General features: G+C 34.9%; 1 protein-coding gene and 1 long non-coding RNA gene across 2 annotated transcripts in view; one reads left to right on the top strand and one right to left on the bottom strand.

Annotated features, from left to right (window-relative positions):
- The window catches only part of Aqr (aquarius intron-binding spliceosomal factor), a 110371-nt gene that overhangs the window by 2402 nt on the left and 85516 nt on the right, over positions 1–22453 (top strand). The window contains exons 2-6 of the mRNA XM_027925733.2: positions 2446–2502; positions 7028–7068; positions 13010–13045; positions 19854–19974; positions 21694–21834. Coding sequence (XP_027781534.1) covers positions 2446–2502; positions 7028–7068; positions 13010–13045; positions 19854–19974; positions 21694–21834 — 396 coding nt within the window. The remainder of the gene's footprint in view (positions 1–2445; positions 2503–7027; positions 7069–13009; positions 13046–19853; positions 19975–21693; positions 21835–22453) is intronic.
- The window catches only part of LOC139704716 (uncharacterized), a 193953-nt gene continuing 182571 nt past the window's right edge, over positions 11072–22453 (bottom strand). The window contains exon 3 of the long non-coding RNA XR_011706655.1: positions 11072–11368. This is a non-coding gene — a long non-coding RNA (uncharacterized lncRNA). The remainder of the gene's footprint in view (positions 11369–22453) is intronic.

Raw genomic sequence — 22453 nt, 5'->3', positions numbered from 1 at the left:
AGGCTTCAATATAACTTCGGGAGTTATTGACCTGATACTTAAAAGTGTAGGACTGACTAGATGACCTAGAGAACATTGTTTATAAACATACAACCTTTATGGTATCCTACATTAGATTGCGAAGACTGAATCTAGGGACCAGGTTTGTTTTATTCCCTAGATACTTCCACTATCTTGTATTAACTAGGCACACATTTTGTGATGATGAGTATTTGTTGAATGAATGAGTGATTTAATGAACAAATATACTATGGCATTAAGATGTAGTGGAAGGAATGAAAATTCTTGGTAATTGTGGGCCATGATGGCAAAAATTAATGCCTAATGTTTGTCAGATACTGTTTGGGTGCTTCTGGGCTTCAAAGAAAGGTGATCCTTGTCTTGAGGGAGTTCACAGTCTTCAGATGGAGACTTTAAGAAATTTAAAAGAACTTGTCCTAGTTTAATGTGAGAAATGCCAGAGTAGAGATGTGAGGGAAGTGCCTTGAGAATAGAATTTAAAATAATTTCATTTGCCTAAGGAAAGAATTTCCAGAGAGATTCTTCTCATTGAGAAAGTGCCATTTGAGATGGACTTTGAAATATAGATAGGGAAGTAGACAAATTGGTTTTCAAGATAGGGAGGACATCTTGGGCCTCAATTACTTCTCCTCCTCCTGGTCCTCTTCTGCCTCTCCTTCTTCTCCCTCCTCCTCTTCCTCTTTTGTCTCCTCCTTCTCTTCCTCTTTTTAAAATTTTTATTTTAGTTGTAGATGAACACAATACCTTTATTTTATTTATTTTTATGTGGTGCTGAGGATTGAACCCAGTGTCTCACACATGCTAGGCAAGCGCTCTACCATTGAGCCACAACTCCAGCCCCTCCTCCTCCTCTTCTTTCTCCTAATTTCTGAGCATCTAGCCAGAGAAGCTGTTTTTAATTATTTATTTAATAAATGATATTGAGAGGTTAAAATTTAATTCAAAGATCTGAATTTTGTTATACTACTGTATTTTTTCCTTTTTGACTTTCAATAGGTTTATCTTGAACAATCTGTACTGTCATAGCTATATTAAGTTGATAATGGTAAGTTTTTCTCTTATGTGAGGCTAGAGAGTTTAGGGGTAGGCAGGATGTACATGAAAGTGGTGGTATCTGAGAGATCACAGATTAGACTCCAAGGAAGAGGAAAAATTCAGAGAAAGGAGACAGGGCAAATGTTTAATAAACATTTGCTGGATTATTAATCAAATTCCTATGTTTTGGAGGCAGTTTCAGTCAGAAGATAGGATTTAAAACATTTGTAAATTCATGAATCCATTAAAACAAGTTAGACTCAGTTTTCTTAAGGGTATGGTATAAGGAGAGGATGGTTGAGTTTGTATGATGCCCAGAAGGAGGAAATGAGGATATCACAGAAGTGTTAGGTTGGAGTATGTTTGATAACTTTGGGTAAGTGGCATTTAAGTGGGCAGTTGCAATTTTGTTTTTAGAGACTTTTCCTTAGAGTCTCAACTGTTTTAGAGGCTCTGTAAGTATGCTGGCCATTAGGTGCTAAAGTATAGAATTGAAGATGTAGGTTCCATTTGCTAAATGTTCCGGTTAAGTCTGGAAGAAAATCAAGCAGTCAAATGATCACAGTATGCAAAAATGAGACTATAATGAAGTTATTTACAAAACAAAGAGAAGGAAGTTAGAGTTATCAGGTAGGATTGAGGAAAGCCTTAGAGAAGTAAGTGGTAACATGTAAGGTGTTACTTCTTATGTCCTTCCATCCTTTCATCCAGCATTTATCCGTCAAACATTATTTGGGTGCCTCCAGTGTGCAAAGTCACATTTTTATAAATATATTGAGTCTTCATGCTTGTCAAAGTTTTCTGTTTTTTTAAGAGATTGTAATTTAGTTTTTTAAAAAAATAATAACATGTTGTTTCTTTGATGTTATATAATCCATCTAAGTATCTGAAGAGATTATTTATATTAATTTAAATTTCCAAGTGAAACTCACTGCTGAAATATAACATACCAACTCCTATATTCTCTGTAATAACTAGCTTATAAATTAAAGGGTTTTTTTTTTTTTTCTTTTAAGATTTTCTTTATGTCTGTCTGGGTGTTTAGTGATTATATAAAGCTATATTATTAAACTCTGGTTTTTGACCTAGTCATATAGTTTTCTTAGTTCTAGTTGAAGGGAGGTATAGGTATGTTTTGATTTTTTTTTTTTTTTTTTTTAATCACAATGGCAAATTGCAGTGCACAGCACTACTGGCATTTCATTGGTTGTGGTAGAGGATGCTACTAACCTGCATACCCAGGTATCTGTATTATCCCTTTAGAGTTGTTCTGTCCCCCCAGTACTAGTACTGCTTTAAGAAACAGCTTTTCCTTAAATGATTTTTGTCTTCTAGCTCAAAAGTGATATGAATCTATGAACTTACTGTTTATAATGTTTACTTTTACAGTTAGCATGTAAATACTGGGCTCCTCACATCAAGAAAAAATCACCTTTTGACATAAAGGTAAGAATTTTTGGTTTGCAATACTTTTCTTATGAGTAGATATGCTTTTTGTTTCTCTTTTTTAATGGTTAATTCAACAAAAGCTTTCTGTATTTTTATTAATATTTATTTTTAAGTTTTTTTTTTAGTTGGACACAATATCTTTATTTTACATTTATGTGGTGCTGAGGATCAAACCCAGTGCCTTGTGCATGCTAGACGAGCACTCTACTACTGAGCCACAACTCCAGCCCTCCATAATTTTTTTAAAAGCTAAAAATATAGCTTTTGATTATCAAACTAATAATTACTTATGTTAGAAAATTTGGAAAATAAAAATGTTACATGGCGGTGACTAGGGAAGAGTAGAAATACTTTGGACTAGACAGAGAGGAATGAGGGGAAGGGAGGGGGTATGAAAGTAAGAATGATAGTAGAATGAATTGGACACTGTTACCCTATGTGCATATATGACCTTTGTAACTCTACATCATTTATAACCAGAAGAATGAGAAGTTATACTCCATTTATGTATGATGTGTCAAAATGCATTCTACTATCACATATAACTAATTAGAACAAGTAAAAAAAATTAAAATGTTACACATAAGAAAATAAAAGTCAGTACCCAGAGATAGCCTTTGTTATTTTTTTTTTACTTTTAGCTTTAAAAAAATTATTCATATGTTATTTGTTTAAACATTTTCCTGTTTATAGATTCTTAGGCTATTTTAAATTGATTAAATGACCATGTAATGAATATTTTTGTAAATATACAGAAATTTTTGTATAAGTTTTTTGGTAATTCATTTAGGATACAGTCTATTGTTTTCTCTTTTTATTGTTAAGCTGATAAACTGAGATAAAGTTCTGTAATAATGGAAGACGGAGTGGGAATTGTTTAGTGAGGTACATGACTAAGCTGGGGAGTGATATTGCTGTATTGCTAAATCATATTGTTGTATTGTGTGCAGGTACAAATACGTAACAACATATCCCATGATTATGTATGACTGTAAGGCACCAATAAAAAAATTTGGAAAAAATAAGAAAAGATGACTAAGAACCCGTATTTAGTAAGGGATGGACTTAACAGTTTAAGCAATTTAGAATAAGTGAAAGGAAAACTTTTTAATTGTAGGGTTAATTCTTGTTAAAATAGATTATTTAAAAGAATAAAATACCTGGGAATCAACTTAACAAAAGACGTGAAAGAGCTATACAATGAAAACTACAGAACCCTGAAGAAAGAAATAGAAGACCTTAGAAGATGGAAGGATTTACCTTGCTCATGGATTGGTAGAATTAATATTATTAAGATGGCCATACTACCAAAAGCACTTTACAGATTCAATGCAATTCCCATCAAAATCCCAATGACATTCCTTGCAGAAATAGAAAAAGCAATCATGAAATTCATCTGGAAAAACAAGAGACCCAGAATAGCTAAAGTAATTCTAAGCAGGAAGAGTGAAATTGGTGGTATCGTGATTCCAGATTTAAAACTATACTATAGAGCAATAGTAGCAAAAACAGCATGGTACTGGCACCAAAACAGGCTGGAAGACCAATGGTACAAAATAGAGCACACAGAGACAAATCCACAAAATTACAAATACCTTATATTAGACAAAGGTGCTAAAAACATGCAATGGAGAAAGGATAGCATCTTCAACAAATGGTGCTGGGAGAACTGGAAATCCATATGCAACAAAATGAAATTGAATCCCTTTCTCTCACCATGCACAAAGTCAACTCCAAATGGATCAAGGAGCTAGGAATCAGACCAGAGACTCTGCGTCTAATAGAAGATAAAGTTGGTCCTAATCTTCATCACGTGGGGGCAGGCCCCAAATTTCTTAATAAGACACCTATAGCACAAGAGTTAAAACCAAGAATCAACAAATGGGACGAATTCAAACTAAAAAGTTTTTTCTCAGCAAGAGAAATAATATGCGAGGTGAATAGGGAGCCTATATCCTGGGAATAAATTTTTACCCCTCAAATATCAGATAGAGCTCTAATCTCTAGAGTATACAAAGAACTCAAAAAGTTAAACAACAAAAAAGCAAATAACCCAATCAACAAATGGGCCAAGGACTTGAACAGAAACTTCTCAGAAGAGGATATACAATCAATCAACAAATACATGAAAAAATGCTCACCATCTCTAGCAATCAGAAAATGCAAATTAAAACTACTCTAAGATACCATCTCACTCCAATAAGAATGGCAGCCGTTATGAAGTCAAACAACAATAAGTGCTGGCGAGGATGCGGGGTAAAAAGGTATACTCATACATTGCTGGTGGGACTGCAAATTGGTGCAGCCAATTTGGAAAGCAGTATGGAGATTCCTTGGAAAACTGGGAATGGAACCACCATTTGACCCAGCTATTCCCCTTCTCGGACTATACCCAAAAGATCTAAGAAGAGCATACTACAGGGACACAGCCACATCAATGTTTATAGCAGCACAATTCACAATAGCTAGAATGTGGAACCAACCTAGATGCCCTTCAATAGATGAATGGATTAAAAAATGTGGTATTTATATACAATGGAATATTACTCAGCACTAAAAAATAATAAAATCATGGCATTTGCAGGCAAATGGATGGCATTAGAGCAGATTTTGCTAAGTGAAGTTAGCCAATCCCTAAAAAACAAATGCCGAATGTCTTCTCTGATAGAAGGGGGGTGACTCAAAATGGGATAGGGAGGAAGAGCATGAGAAGACAACTACCACTTAATAGGGAAGAGAGGTGGGAGGGAAAAAGAGGGAGAAGGGGAGTTGCACAGAAGATGGGAGGAGAACCTCATTGTTATACAGAATACATATATGATGTTGTAATGAGTAAAAGAAAAAAAAGTGTGTCACATTAGATTGGATAGAGAGAAAGGATGGGAGAGGAGGGGAGGAGTAGGAGGATAGGAAGGGCAGCAAAATAGAATAGACAATATGATTGATGTATGTACATTCCATGTATGTATTATATATCAAAATGCATTCTACTGTCATGTATGACTAAAAAAAAATAAATAAAAATCAAAAAAAAAAGAAAAGGAAAACTTAGCAAAACAAAAAATAAGAAAACAAACAAAAATAAAAGCGATCTTTCTATAAAGTAAATGTTGTTGATATATTGCATATGATTAAACAAGTAATGAAGGCTGGGCATAGCCTAGCACATAGGTAATCCCAGCAGCTCAGGAGGCTGAGACAGGAGGATCACAAATTCAAAGCCTGCCTCAGCAATGGCGAGGTGCTAAGAAACTCATTGAGACCATGTCTTTAATAAAATATAAAATTGGGCTGGGGATGTGGCACAGTGGTTGAGTGCCCTTGAGTTCAATCCCTGGTACCAAAAAAAAAAAAAAAAAAAAAAGACAAGTAATGAAGACTAAAACTTTTAAGTTCTGCTGTTACAAAATTGTACTATGATGCTTTAGGAACTCTTTGTGATATGAACCTCTTAGCTTAAAATGTATTTCATTATTTGAACTTAAATATTTAATTTATCAATGTATTTTTGTTGTTCTGGTAATCCTTTCATCAGTAGAATATCTATAAACATGGCATATGTTAATTACTTTTTTGCAGGTTGTGGGGAGGGTACTGGGGATTGAGCTCCAGCACTCAACCACTGAGCCACAGCCCTAGCCCTATTTTTGTATTGTATTTAGAGCCCTATTTTGTATTTTATTTCACTGAGTTGCTTAGCACCTGCCCATTGCTGAGGCCAGCTTTGAATTCTCCATCCTCCTGCTTCAGTGTCTTGAACCACTGGGGATTACAGGTGTGCGCCACCATGCCCAGCTGTTAATTACTTTTGATTATCAGCAGGTTTACTTTGTCTTCCTATAACTTGTCTGTGTATTTTTACATTTGTATTTGTTGGGGCCAGGAGTCCTTGGAGTAATTTTGCATAAATGATGAAAATATCCTGATGGGACTACTAGATTGAGTTTAAACTAATTAGATTAAGCTTTTTAGCAATTCAACTCATATCCAGATCATTTTAGTTCATACTAGATACTTCTAGATAAAGCCATGTATGCCTATTCAGAAGAACTTCATTACAAGTTGATACTTAAAGTGATTCACGCCCTTTGTTTTATTATTTAGTTTGAATGTTGATAAAAGAAAAACAATAACAGAGAATACTCTAGATTGAATAAGACTTGCTTGATCTGTAATCTCCATCTCTGTCACCTTCAAACATTTATTTGACAAATACTTTCTGTACTGTTAAGATGTTGTAGTCTTTTACAGTAGAGATTGGGTGGTTGTATGTGTGTATTTAATTTTTTACTACTAGTACAACTATTACTTTTGCTCCTCCTGATAACATTTATTAAAAGTTCATCATGTGTCAGAATTTATATTAATTATGTACATGTTCTGTGTTATTTACAGCAACACTATGTGGTAGTTTGTAATTTTGTATCAATTTTATTTAGAGCATCACTGTGTGGTTGAAAACTATCAGGGTCTAAAAAAAGTTGTTTGAGATACTAATACATTTTTGTAATTTTGGTAACAGGTTATTGAAGAAATATATGAGAAGGAGATTGTCCAGTCAAGGTAGGAAGTAGTTTAATTTTTGTACATTGGGATTATGGCTGGACCAAATTGGAGCTTGTCTGAGCTTCTAACTGTGATTGGAACTTTGGACTTTTTCCCTCCCTTCTCTGCATTGGTCATTGGGAGATGGTGGCCAGAGAAACTGAAGGGAATGGAGTCATAAATTATTTCTTTGCCTTTTAATTTTTGGCTAACATTACATGGATTAAATCCCATAGTTTATTTGGTTTTTGAGGAAATGTGAAAGAGTAAACGCAGAGATTCTGGTTATTTCGTTATGCTAATTTCATATCATGTCTGAAAAATATTCAAAGTTAGAAAGGCGAGAAGTCATCAATTTGAGAAAGATAGAAGTGAAGAGACTTGATAGTTAGATGCAGTGGGTGAAGAAAATGGAGAAATGACCCCTTAGTTTTTGTTTAAGTCACTGAGTGATTAGTGGTGCCATTGCTGACATGCCATTGTTGTTGAGGTTGGGACTGGGTGAAGATCATTAGTTCCATTTTGGTTATCTTGAATTCAATTTTCTAGCCATGCAGATGGAAATATAGAATAAGTAGTTGGGTGTCTAGGCGTAGAGCTCAGGAAAGACTGATTTGAGCTTACTTTGTATCAGCCGTCATTACCATGCTGAAAGTACCACAATGAACAGCATAGAGACCATCATCTCCTTGGAATTTACATTCTAGCAGATGAGGGAGGTAGGGTATGGGGAGACAGAGAAGGAACACACAAATATAATGTAGGATATATTAAGTGCTGTGAATTAAAGTGTAGATAGTGACACGGGCTTCTATTTTAGATAGAATGATCAGACAAATCCTCTTTAAAAATTTGGAATTTGAGCAGGTATATGACAGGACTTCATCTGAGGATGAGTGTGCATAAAATTGCCTGAGGAGATTTGAAGATGAGTAGGTAGATAAGTTCTAGGAGTGAGAGTTTGTATATATCTGTGTGTATGCTTTTTTCCCCTATAATAACACACCTTTCACTGCACTGGATAGTTTTTTTTTCCTCCCATTTAAGTATTTTTTTTAATATTTATTTTTTAGTTGTAATTGGACACAATACCTTTATTTCACTTATTTATTTTTATGTGGTGCTGAGGATTGAACCCAGGGTCTTGGATGTGCGAGGCAAGTACTCTACCGCTGAGTCACAACCCTAGCCCACCCCTCCCCCAGCATTTAAATTCTTGCTATTAGTATTTTCTTCCTGAAAGACCTTTTGTAGTAAAATGACTAAAAGCTACCAGTGGTTTTTTTTTTTTTTTTAAAAAGCCACATTGGCTGCATTATCTTTAACTGTTACTGTTGGAACTTGGCATAGATTTACAATGGCACTTTTAATAGCCATTTTCTCATCTTATATACATTTTTGAATACTAAGATCAACACATAAATCAGAGTATGTGTTTAAAATGTAAATGAACAGTGTTTTAGATTAGTGCCTGAGCAAATTGTTTTTCTGAGCTATGTGGCACCTTCCATATTGGGGAAATGGCTTGATGTATTTATTAACCTATTAGTAGGCTATCAAAATAGTCTGTATATATCCACAAGGTTCTCTTGATATGATAATTAAACTTCTCATGATATATATTGTTTGCACTCAACCCCATTTTACCCAGAATGCATCTGGGAAATAACAATTAGTTCTTAGTATTCTTATAATGTAAACAACAACAACACTTCTAGGTTTTCAAAATTAGATAATTCCTAAAAGACTTTCTTGCTCAGTCATGTAATTAATGTGTATATGTTACATAATTGACTAATTTTTGCTATTCTTGGCATTGTCAGATTTGGCAAACTTATGTATCCAAGTTTGTAAACTATTAAAAGTTATAATTGTTATGTGTTCAGTGCCAACTTTATGCCAGCTTATTTCTAAGTACCTTCCATGTAGTAGCTTATTTATCCCCACAATAACCCTAAAACATTATTATCATCCTGATGTTGGGGATGAGGAAATTAGTACAAGAAGTTTTAATAACTTGCCCAAGATGTTTTCCAGTAGTTGGAAGGACTGTACTAACTCCTGATTCTCTGGCTTTTGTGCAATACTCTGTTCTTAAGTAGGACAAGAGTCCATTTTTTTTTTAGCAATCTCTTGCACACTTTGGTATGATTATTAATCCTACTGTGAATTTATTTAATTGCTTTTTATGCTTTAAAAAATTACCTGTAGAACAATTTGCTTTACCAGTGTGTATATTAATTTTTATTTGAAATGTATAAACCCTTTTATTATAAAATTTAGCAACAGGAAAACAAAACAAAATAGAAGGTTGCCAATATTCCCAAAGCCCCTTGCTTGTTCTTCTGCCTATGAATACTATATGCTGCAGTCTGGCTGGGCACAAAATAACCGAGCCGCCACAAAGCCTTGTAGGTTCAAACAGCAACTCTTTTTTATTCCCGAACTCTCTCCGGCCCTCTACACACACTTCCCGGGAACACCCTGCCTCCACCGGGCTCGGTGCACCAATTCTCTCAGAACCCCTCGGGAACTCCAAAGTAGCAAGTAGCGGGTGCCTGAGGCAGCAGGATCTGCCCTAATCCCAGCAGGATCCGCCCTAATCCTGGAGCCGCCCTATTCCCAGCAGGATCCGCCCTAATCCTGGAGCAGGGTCACCTTTCAACCATTTCCTCTGGCAAAAATGCCAGGCATCATTCTGACTAAACTGTGGCTCTCAACATCTCCCCCCTTCTGTTTAATTAAACAACAAGCATATGGCATAGGGACCGTGCCTGTCTTAGGTTGTACAGTACTACATATGGTCCTTACCCGTCATCGGATGAGCTGACCTCAAGGCATCAGCCTCCTGTCTTAGGTTGGTACCATTGTAATTGGATCTTACCCGTCATTGGCTACCAGCATACAGCCATACTTGTGGATAGGCCTTTGCATCAGTGGGGGGGTGAGGTTCTTTGCCTCACCTCTGTTGTCCCCCAAATTTGGCCTTGGTACCAGTGGGGGTGTGAGGTTCTTTGCCTCACCTCTGTTGGCTCCCAAATTTGGCCTTGGTGCCAGTGCGGGGGTGAGGTTCTTTGCCTCACCTCTGTTGGCCCCCAAATTTTAGAGCATCACAAGCAGAAAGGGAGGAGGATGCAAAATGCTACTGTACCAAGCCAAATGATGGCTCTTTTTGGAAAAATTATACCACCGATGACACCATCAGCAAAGATACCCCAGCACTACCACAATTCGCTGCACCAACAGATAGTTCACAATGCATGCAAGTGATACATAGTCCAGGCAAGTTCTGCAAGCAGTTCAAAGCAGAGGAATCCATCAATATGTCCATTTCCTCCCAAAGTAAATCAACTTGATTGAGCATCACTTGTTGAGTTATTATTCATTGATGCATCAGTTTATACAGTTTACTGTGATAGCTATTGAAGAAGCTGTAGTTTAGTTTTATCTTTGTCTTCACCGGCACTGGGATGAAGATAGGAATTCTGGCAATGATGGCTAAAAAAAAAAAAATTATGTAACATTCCAGCAGGCACTAAAAGAAAGCAATTTTCTAAACAATTTACATTATCCTGAACAGAATTATTAAATGTAGTGAAAAGGAAAGGTGAAAGTAAACAAACAGATCTGTTGACCTCCTTTTTTGTTTACATATTAGAACAATCCTCAACAGCTGTTTACCCAATTTAAATTAAACCATTTAAATCACGTGAATAAAAAAAATTCGGATCCATTTTTTCATGAGTGCTCCTCATATATATGGACATACGCACATACAGACATACAACACAAAACACAAGTGTGCACACATAACATACAACACATAAGACAATAGTAAAGGCCTTGTAGCTTTTTACAGGTGAAATCTCCATTGCAATGTTTAAAAACTCCACAGTCAAAAAATAGAACTAATCAGCAAAACATTAACCTAGGTCTGTATGAGCTCAAAAAATAAAATAGAACTTCATGATGTGGGAAAAGGCAATAATAAAATAGATATTGGAAAAAAAAGCATCCTGGTTACCACCTGGGTTTGACTCTTCTTATGATATCCCATCCTTCTTCCTGTAACTTGCATATGAGTCTGAAGGTATTCCCACAAGTAAGCCTCAAGGTTTCTTACATTTGAAATAGGCCTTAATTGTGTTCATTATTCATTAGCCTCCAGGTGTGGGAGAATCACTGTCGCAGATGTAAGAATAGCCAAACTGGAGTTCTGAATATCAGCTGTTATGGATTTGAGCCAAATCATCTTCTTTTTGGTCTGTAGAAATCGTTTAGTTAATCTCTCTGAAATCCAAATCGGCTGCTGTTCTCCCTGTGGAAACACACAAACAGACCTCCGATTGCAGACACCTTTCAAACATTCCCTCTGGCAAAAATGCCAGGCGTCATTCTGACTAAACTGTGGCTCTCAACAACTATAGTTTTGCCTGTTTTTGAACTATAAGTAGAATCATAGTATATATTCTTTTGTAACTGGCATCTTTTGTTCACAGTATTTATTTTTTAATCATCTGTATAATAAACTTAGAAGTAGATAGTTCAGAAGTTCATAATGTCAGTACCCTTGTCACTGTGTTCAAATAATTTTTTTGGCTTTCCCTGTGTGATTACCAGGAGGCTGTAGCCCTCCAGACCCCATGTTAGTTTGTTTTTTTCATATAATTTTATTAGTTATAAATGGACACAATACCTTTATTTTATTTATTCATTTATATATGGTGCTGAGAATTGAACCCAGTGCCTCACACATGCTAGGCAAGTTCTCTACCACTGAGCCACAATCCCAGCCCAGATCCCATATTTTGCATGACTATATCCCAAGAAAAGAAGCAGGAACAATTATGGCAGCAAAGGAATTTCCCTTTGCCTTTCCTCTCTTTTTTCTCATATGATTCAGTTATTGATACAGTTAATGGACCTAACTTGTTGTATATAAATTGTCCACCTTTGGAAGAATTTAATGGAATTTATGTTAAGTTTGTGGCACAGTGTTGGGTACATTGTATGCTTGCTCTCAGTGAATATTGATAAGTTATACAACTGGAACTTTTCATACTTACCTTTGAAGTTTTTCTGAAATGATTTCTAGTGCCTTATTTGTACAACTTTAGTTAGGCTGGAGATGTAGAGTGTGTCATTCAAGGTGTTCCATCCACTCTTCTGCCTAGCTGGCTGTAGAAGCCGCCAATACCTTGATAGTGTTCCATCTTTGTATTTTTGCCTGTAGTAAAGATCTTCACTTCATTCTCAGCAAAGTTCTGTGACATTATTTGCTCAGTGAAACTATTTAAGAGCTCAGAAATCAGTGGAATACGATTTTGACAGGATAATAGTCTTCTGGGATACTAAATTTATAATTCATATACATTTAATTTTCAAGCTGGAAGCTATTATCTAGTGGCAGTGTTCTGTTCTGGGTAGTTTATTTCCAATATTACAAGAGGATAAAACTAAATTAGTGGCATTTGAACTTGCCTTTGGAGAGATACCCCATGACTGTAGTATCAGCTATTCATATAAAACAAAAGTACTTGTGTTATAAAATGGCAGTATAATGAAGAGAAAGATCTGGTAATTTCTACAAAGTATTTTCTAATATTGTAGGTTCACTGTCAAGACCAATGACTATGTGCCTTCCAAATTTGCGACATAGATCAATATGCCCATGAAATAAAAGCATGATGGTCAATGCTTAAGAAGTTGTTCAGACAGACCTGGGGGTATAGCTCAGTTATAGAGTACCTAACATATGTGAGGCCCTTGTACAAGTTGTACGGGTTAGCCTTTGACAGTTGTGATCTGATATGACTTATCTTTAAAAGATTTCAAAATCCATTTGCATTAAGAACTCTGCAATATTTTGTTTTCTGTTTAAACATTTTATTTACCTTAGTTTATTAAATAATAATAATTTTGTATAATTATATAATTATTTTTATTTTTATGTTTTTAGGTTTGCCATCCGAAAGATAATGCTGTTGGAATTTAGGTGAGTTAAAAGGAAATTACTTTAGCTGGGTACGGTGGCACATGCCTGTAATCCCAGTGGCTCAGGAGGCTGAGGCAGGAGGGTCAAGAGTTCAAAGCCAGACTTAGCAACTTAGCAAGACCCTAAGTGACTCAGCAAGATCCTGAGTCGCTGGGAAATACAAAACAGGGTTGGAAATGTGGCTCAGTGGTCTGAGTGCCCCTGAGTTCAACCTCCACTTTCCCCAAAAAAGAAATTATTTTGATGAAGTTAAAGATGATAATGTGATTTAAGTCTTAGCCACTTTTTAAATATATCTCCAAGAGCAGTTAAGAAAATAAGTTTATCCACTTACAATATAACTTATCTTGCATAAGGTAGAGTATATACTTATCTTGCACAAGGACCTGGGTTCAGTCCCCACCACCAAAACAATAAACAAGAACAACAAAAAATAAAGAAAATAAATTTGTGGGGATTTATATTTTTGTGATTGGCTTATTTTGGATATATATGTATCTTTTTTTCCAAAGATGCCCTGTTACCAGAAGAACTTGTATTTTGTGGTGTTTCTCACTGCATAAGGTAGCATGTGCTGAGCAGTTTCTGTCTTGCTTGGTTTGTAGTGATCATTTTGAATAAATTGGGGATATATTCTATAGCCTTTTTTTTTCTGTTACCAATGCATCATTGTTCAACCTATCCACTGATAACATAAATATTTCAGATAAGAGAGAATGAACAACTTTAAATTGTGAAGATAGATTAGATCATGTTATAAACTAGGTTTGGCCAGTACACTGTAAATAACAGCCAGGATTGTTGTTGATAATAGTAATATTTACCATTTATTGAACTATTGCTTTGTGCTAGGCATAGTGTTAAACATTTTTATTTATAGAGTACTCAGTAGCAGTCCTGCAAAGAAAGTATTATCCTTTCCATTTACCAGAAGAATCTGGGATCAGAGAGCTGAAGTAATTTGTTAAAGATATTACAATGAAGTAATTGGGAGATCTGGTATGTCAATGTCTAATGCCAAAACTCATGGTTTTTCCACTTCTGTCTACCTGTTGAGATCTGGTTTGCATAAGAGGTCAGGGCTTCTGTATATATAATATTTATTCTCTACGTATAGTGATTTAATCCTTATAAAAATGGCATGAAGTAGGTGGTCTTATTCTTAAAGAAGGAAATTGAAGTTTATAGTTATGATTTAAAGTAAGTTGAGGTAGTTACATACTAAGAACTGTATTATAATATGATCTCATTAAATCTTCACAGTAACCCCATTTTGATCATAGAGGAGAAAATTGTAGTCTAGAAATTAGACCCTACCTAGTCCTTAGATAAATATGTCCTTTCCATAGTATCACATCACCTTTCAAAAGTTAGCCAGCTTTTTGTTGCTCTAACAAAATACCTGAGATAATCAAAAGGGTTTATTTTGATTCATGGTTTCAGACCATAATTGCTTGGCCCTGTTTCTTTAGACCTGTGGTGGCATAATAAATCATGGTAGGAACACATGATGGAACAGGTGTGTTCACCTTATGGCAGCTGAGAAGCAAAGAGAGAGGAAGGCACTAGGGTCCAATATCTCTTTCAAGGGCATGCCTCCAGTGACCTAACTTCCTTCCCCTAAGCCTCACCTCCTAAAGGGTTAAGGATCTCCCCATAACACCACAGGCTGGATTCCAAGCCTATAAAACATGGTCTTTTGAAAGCTATGCAAGATCCAAACTATAGCAAATCAAAAGGATAATGTTATGCAATTAAGATTAAGCAGACATGTAGAGTAAAGACACCAGGAGGACATGAAGATTTTTTTAAAATTCTTTTTAGGTATACATGACAATAGAGTGTAGTTTGACATATTATACATACATTTTGGAGTACAACTTATTCTAACTAGGATCCATTCTTGTGGTTGTACATGATGTAGAATTTCATTGGTGGTGAATTCATATATGAACATAGGAAAGTTAGTTCTGATTCATCCTACTGTTTTTCCTATTCCAGTCCTACTTCCCTTCCCATTTTTCTCCTTTGTCTAAGCCACTGGCAGGATGTGTTTTGTATAACAAAACACGCTGAAATTATCAATGACAGTTAAAGATTTTTAATAACTGAAAAAGTGGGTTGTTGTCTTTTAGGAACTTTTGTGTATATCTTCAATGTAAGAATGTCATTTTCTCTGTACCAGTCTCTAGACATAACCATTCTAAAGTTTGTAATAAAGAGTAATTTAGGGTTTCTTGGTGGAGTAGAAAGTGAGATGGCATGAAGTTAGCTGGGTACTAGAAAGTGAATTGAGAAAGGAGGAAATGAGTTTTCTGTCTAGAGTTCCAGTGAGCTAGTTAGAGTCTTGCAAAATGTAGCATCTTATATGTTGTCATGGAAGCATTGCAATATCGTCTGAACAAAACAATGACTGGGGGTGCAGAGGCAGCAAGTTCCTGTTACTCTGAGCTTCTCAGAAGAAACAATGGGTTTATGAAACAAAGGGTCACAAAGTTACTGTTTCCAGTTGACCTCTCACTTTTCTTAAAAGATGTTTCAATAAAAGCATCCTCTCCTTTTGTGAAGGCAAAAAAAAAAAAAAAAAAAAAAGTTTTCTGTTGATGAAATTCATAGGAAGGATGTAGTATTATTTATATATGATATCAATTGCATTTGGTGTAACTGCTAAAATACTATCCGTGAATAACTGAACAAATCTTTAAGTTTGGAGAAAGAGATGTAGTTTGGAGTCAAGGCCATGTCTATTATATGAGGCCAGTCATTGACTATTGCCTTTGTTTCTTTGTATGAAAAATGTAAAGAATAGGTTTTGAGTTTGCTCTGCTCAGAACAAGACATTACTATTAGAAAAATGGCAAGCTAGTGAAATCCCTGGGGCATCTGGCAGAAATAAATATGAAGATACTTTGGAAGGATAGGTATTCCAACCATTTTGCAAAATACTTGTACAGATAAAAAACCCTGATAAAGGTGAGTTCACAGTCCAAAATTACAAAGAAGATTAGGCCAAGCAAGAGTGAACAACAAAGAACAGACTGAAATCTTCCTTCTCCCAAATATCTTTGGATAATTAAATACTTGATACACACTGTAAAATCTTTTTTTGTTTGTTTTTTTGGGTACTGGGAATTGAACCCAGGGGCACTTTACCACCATAGAACTACATCCCCTGTCCTTTTAAAATTTTTGTGTTGTAGATGGACACAGTACCTTTATTGATTTATTTATGTGGGTGCTGAAGTTTGAACCCGGTGCCTCACATATGCTAGGCGAGAGCTCTACCACCAAGCCACAACCCCAGCCCCTCCCTTGTCCTTTTATATATATATATATTTTAGTAATAGGGTCTTACTAAGTTGTTTAGGGCCTCACTAAGTTGCTGAGGCTGGCTTTGAACTCAAAATTCTCCTGCCTCAGCCTCCCAAGCTTTTGGGAACACAGGCACGCACCACATACCTGAACATACTGTCAATTTTTTTTTGTTTAAAATTAGTGTGGGTATAAAAGGAGAAACAGAATATATGATCAAGAAATAAGACATCAAAAATGAACAGACTTCAGGAAATAATAATGGAAATAAAAATAATGGAAATAAAAATCATTGAGACTCAAAAACTCAGTGGGAAAATTTAAATATCAAGTTAGATATAGCTAAAAAGAAAATTAATGAACTGCAAGAGAGATCTGAGGAAATTAACTAGAAAATAGCAAAGATTAAGAGTAACAGAGAAATAGAGGCTAGAATGAGGTCTAATAGGAGTTTCAGAAAGGATTCAGAGAGGTGAGAAAGTGGCAGTTTAGAAAAGATGAACATCAAGAAATTTTAGAAATTCTAGATTTGAATTTTAAATTTTAGAAATTTAGATTTGAAACACAAATCTTTTAAATTCCAGAAATATAGCAAATCATAAACAGAGCCACTGCAGAACAATAAAGATAGAATGAAGATCTTAAAATGTGCTGGAGGGAAAAGACATTAAAGAAGAACAAATAGTTGATTATAGACTTCTCAATTGTAGTAATGAATATAATGGAATGAGACATTCCATTATCCTACTTAGTGGGGAAAATATCACCATGCACCTAGAATCCTGTGCCCAGCTTAATTATTATGAAATCAATGTCAAACAAAGATAGGTTAATACACCATTGATGACAGACATTCTAAAGGATATAATTCGGGATAAAAAAATTTAAACTTATAAGAAAGGAATGCATTGAGGATACACCTATTTATGATATAGCACTCAAGTCTCTTATATTCTTTTGACCATTATTTTACTAAAGTTGTTACAGATTAACCAAGAAGGATTGCTAAAGGTCCATGGAAATACTGATGTAGATAGACTTTTAAAAAATTTTAATTTAATTAGTTATACGTGACAGTAGAATGCATTTATGCACTTTGATATATCATACATAGATGGGATACAAATTCATTTTTCTGAGTGTACATGTTGCAGAATCAAATTGGTCATGTAGTCACATATATACATATAGTAACAATGTCTGTTTCATTCTGTTATCTTTCGTATCCCCACATCCTCTCCCCTCCCATTACTTCCCTTTACCTAATCTAAGGTAACTCCCTGGTGCCCCTTTCCCCGCCACCTTACTGTGAAGTAGCATCCGCATATTAGAGAAATTATTTGGCCTTTGGTTTTGTGGGATTGGCTTATTTCGCTTAGCATGATATTTTCCAACTCTAACCATTTACTGGAAAAATGCCATAATTTCACTCTTTAAAGCTGAGTAATGTTCCATTGAACATATATACTACATTTTCTTTATCCATTCATCTATTGAGGGACACCTAGGTTGGTTCTATAGTCTAACTATTGTGAATTGAGCTGCTATAAACATTGACGTGGCTGTGTCATTATAGTATGCTGATTTTAAGTCCTTTGGGTATAAACCAAGGAGTGGGATAGCTGGGTCAAATGGGGTTTCATTCCCAGTTCTAAGGAATCTCCATACTGCTCTCCATAGTGGTTGCAACAATTTGCAATCCCACCAGCAATGTATGAGTGTACCTTTTTCACCACATCTTCACCAATATTTATTCTTGCCTATATTCTTCATGATTGCTATTCTGACAGGAGTGAGATGAAATCTTAGAGTAGTTTTGATTTGCATTTCTCTAATGGCTAGAGATGTTAAACACTTTTTCATATATTTGTTGATCAATTGTATTTCTTCTCAATTGTATTTCACTGAAGTGTCTGTTCAATTCCTTAGCCCATTTATTGATTGGGGTTTTTTTTGTTTGTTTGTTTGTTTTTGGTGTTAAGTTTTTTTGAGTTCTTTATATATCCTAGAGATTAATGCTTTATCAGAGGTGCGGCATAAAAGGAAGTAGAAAAACTGTAGAATCTAAAATGATTATCTGTGTATGCATATGTGTGCTTGAAAAGTTATGCATATGTAATGATTGAAAGCAGGAGCCAAAGTCCTGCTTTTTGCCAGGTATGGTGGTACATGACCATAATGACTATTTGGAAGGCTGAGGAACACAAGTTTGAGGTACCTGGGCAACTTGGGGAGACCCTATGGCAGAGTTCAAAAAATAAATTAAAGGTCTGAGTAGGGGCCTGTCAACAGCAAGTGAGTCAAGAAATTGTGGTATATATACCCAATAGAGTTTTACTTAACATCAAGAAGAATGAAATTGTGACATTTGCCAATAAATGGATGGAACTAGAGACTATCATGCTGAGTAAAATAAGCTAAATCTAGAAAAGCAAAGATCAAATATTTTCTCTCATTATGTAGAAGCTAGTGCAAAATAAGGATGAAAAGTGGGGAGAAGATCCCATGAAAATGAAAGGGAGATCAGTGAAGTAAAAGAAGGGGATCAAGAGGAAGGGAGGAAGGACAGGAAAAGTGGGAACTCTGGAATGAAATTTACCAAATTATTCAATGTATATGAATATACCCCAGTGAATTCCACCTTTATGTATATCTATAAGGCACCAATTTAAAAAACAAACAAACAATAAATAGAAGGAAGACCAGTAATAGAGACAGGGAGTGGGGAAGGGAGGAAGGGAAATTGGAAGTATTCAGGATTGATGTGGAACAAGGTATTTTCCACACATGTAGTAATATGTCAGAACGAACCACATTACATTAATATGTATACTTATAATGCACTATTAAAAACATTTTAACATAAAATAAAGATCTGGAATGTAACTCATTGGTAGAGTTCTTACCTAGCAGGCCTGAGGCCCTGGATTCTGTCCCCAGTACTACATACAACAAATACTGTCCTGCTTTTTTTTTGTTAGCACTTTACAGTATTTTACAGCCAGTAGAATAGTTGATATTAATAACTACCTTGAAAGGTAAGAAATGGCTTAATTGTGTTTTGGAAATCAGAAGTACTTAAATTTGTTTAGGAGTATTTACACAAGTCTTAAAAGAATTTTGGTATCTGGAGGGGGAAATGCTACATTTACATTGAAAACTGCTGATGTGGAATACCTTGTAAATTAAAAATTACAAAGCCTCTTTTTGATTAAGTCTCTTTCTTAGTTTCTGGAAGTCATTTTTTCCTGATAGGAATTAGGCCAGATGTCTCAGATACATTTATTTGTAAAAGTGCCCTTAATATTATTGTGTTTTAGAGCTGATATTTATCTGACATTATTGTTTATCTTATAATGATAATTATGTATATTGATAACCTTTGATATCTTATTACTTGAAAGTGTAGGACTATGTAAATAGTTAGGATTTTCCAAGTGAGTGATATAATGCAGTGACTAGTGGTATTAATGAAATATTCATTGTATTTTTACAGCCAGTATCTTGAAAATTATCTCTGGATGAATTATTCTCCTGAGGTATCTAGCAAGGCCTATTTAATGTCCATCTGCTGTATGGTGAATGAGAAATTCAGAGAAAATGTTCCTGCATGGGAGGTAACATTTAAATTACTTCATGGCTTTTATACTTTGTCCACTTAAACTGTTACAAAGTAGCAGAACTTTTTACAGACATTAAATGTGATTTTAGAGCAGAACTTTACCCAATAGTAAACTACTATTAAGAAAAAGAGTAGACATGTGAAAGATAATATCAGGCTTTTTTTTTTATTACAACACTTCTAATGTACTGTGAACACTACTAATTTATACTTAAAATTATAAATTAAAAGTTATTTATATTTGAAAAATATAAATTATAAATATGGAGTTAATTTTCTGCTTTGCTAGAACTGGAAAATAACATAAATTATAGAGACATCAGAAGCTGGGAAAAAGTTATATATTAATAAGTACAATTAGACAATGTTCAAAAGTCAAGACAGTTAGCTTTTTTTTTATTTTTAAGTTTTCTATTTAATATTTTCAAACTGCTGTTAACCACAGGTAACTAGAACCTAGAAAATGAATTTGTGAATATTGGGAGACCATGGTACAGATTCAGAGGATATAGAAGATTTAGAAAGTAGAATTGATCTGATTTGATAATTAGTTAAAGTATCATTAGGAAAGGGGATTATTTTCAATAATTTGCCAAACTTGGGCAACTGAATATAATAGATGATGGTGTCATTCCCAAGATAGGAAAATGTGTTGAGGAATACTTTGGAGGGAATAACACTGTGCAGTTGAGTTTAGGGCATTGAGTTTGAATTGCCTTTGTATTATCTAGATGAATATTGTAATAACTAAATGAAATTGCCTGGTAGAGAGAGGAATCTAAAGATGTAGCATTATGGAGAGAAATCTGTACTAAAGATGTATATTTACAATCATTAATATATCATAAAGTAATGTGAGATGGGGACTAAGAATGGGAACATTGCTGTTTAAGTAACAAAGGAAGAGAACCCTTCAGTACAGTGAAAAGGAATTGATGCTTGGGTTCAGTGGACTTGGCAGCCATGATAGTATCAAGGGAGTGGTATTTATTGATGGAAGTTTGGTTTAGAGAAGTTAATGGAAACTAGTGTTGGAGCACACATTTGGAGCACTTGCCTATTACAGTAAGTAGAAGGGGAAGTAGATCAAAGAGATTTGAATATATTTACATGTTAAGAAAGAAAAGCATATTATAAAGCAGGAGAAACTGCCCCTGAGATTAATTACAGTGTGAAAATTAACTTTTGCTAAAGGTGTAGTTTCCTTTGTTCAAATCAAAGGAATTAAAAATACTGCAGATTCTTAATAAGAAAACAAACTTAAGCTAAATACAAGCATAGTTTGCACAAGAAAAACTAAAAGAATTAGGGCTGGGGATGTGGCTCAAGCGGTAGCGTGCTCGCCTGGCATGAGTGCGGCTCGGGTTCGATCCTTAGCACCACATACAAACAAAGATGTTGTGTCCGCTGAAAACTAAAAAATAAATATTAAAAAAATTCTCTCTCTCTCTTTAAAAAAAAAAAACTAAAAGAATTAATGACATTATCTTACTAGCTAACAATTTCTGTAAGTTTCTCCTGTCAGAAACCTGTATTTGAATTGCTATCATTAATTATAAGTAAGCATGTAATGCCTCTTTACCCATATTTAAATAATCTTTTTATTTTGATTTTGTTAAGAGATTCCTAAAAAACTACTGTGTTGCTTTAAGGAACAAAAATGCATGAATAAGCCAGTTCAAAGTGTATTTATTCTTCTTATTTTTATTTTCAGACTTTTAAGAAGAAGCCAGACCACTTCCCATTCTTCTTTAAGTGCATCTTGAAAGCGGCATTAGCTGAAAATGATGGTGAATTTTCACTCCATGAACAGACAGTCCTATTGCTTTTTCTTGATCATTGCTTCAATAGTTTGGTAATTTTACTTAATGTTTTAGGGAAGCTTTCATATTTTCTTGTTCTTCTAGATTGAGTTTAGATGTGATTATCTTTGTGGCCATCTTTTCACACAAAAATGTGGGGAATAAAAATAATGCTAAAAGCTTGATTTAAATCACATCAATAAAATAATTTTATAAATTTTGTTCACTTTTTAGTAGTTTATACTTAATCCTTTATTTTTTATTATTGTTCACATTTTTAGTAGTTTGTACTTGATCCTTCCTTTATTTATTATGCAGACTTTAAGAAAAATGATAATGAGAGCTGAAAATTCAAAGGGAGAACACAAAAATTAGAAACAGCGGAGTCTGACTAGTATGAACTTTTTTTTTGTTTTTGGTACCAGGGATTAAATTTAGGGGTACTCAACCACTGAGTCACATCCCTAGCCCTATTTTGTATTTTTATTTAGACGGGGTCTCGCTGAGTTGCTTAACACCTCACTATTGCTGAGGCTGTCTTTGAACTCGCAAGCCTCCTGTAAGCCTCCTGAGTAAGCTGCTGGGATTACAGGCATACGCCACTACACCCAGCTGACCAGTATGAACTTTGATGAAATCTGTGCCACAAACTGCATGCTAAAAAGTTTCAGT

This window comes from Marmota flaviventris, chromosome 2, assembly GCF_047511675.1.
Source record: "Marmota flaviventris isolate mMarFla1 chromosome 2, mMarFla1.hap1, whole genome shotgun sequence".
NCBI classification, from domain to species: domain Eukaryota; kingdom Metazoa; phylum Chordata; class Mammalia; order Rodentia; family Sciuridae; genus Marmota; species Marmota flaviventris.
This window is presented reverse-complemented; position numbering and strand designations above follow the sequence as displayed.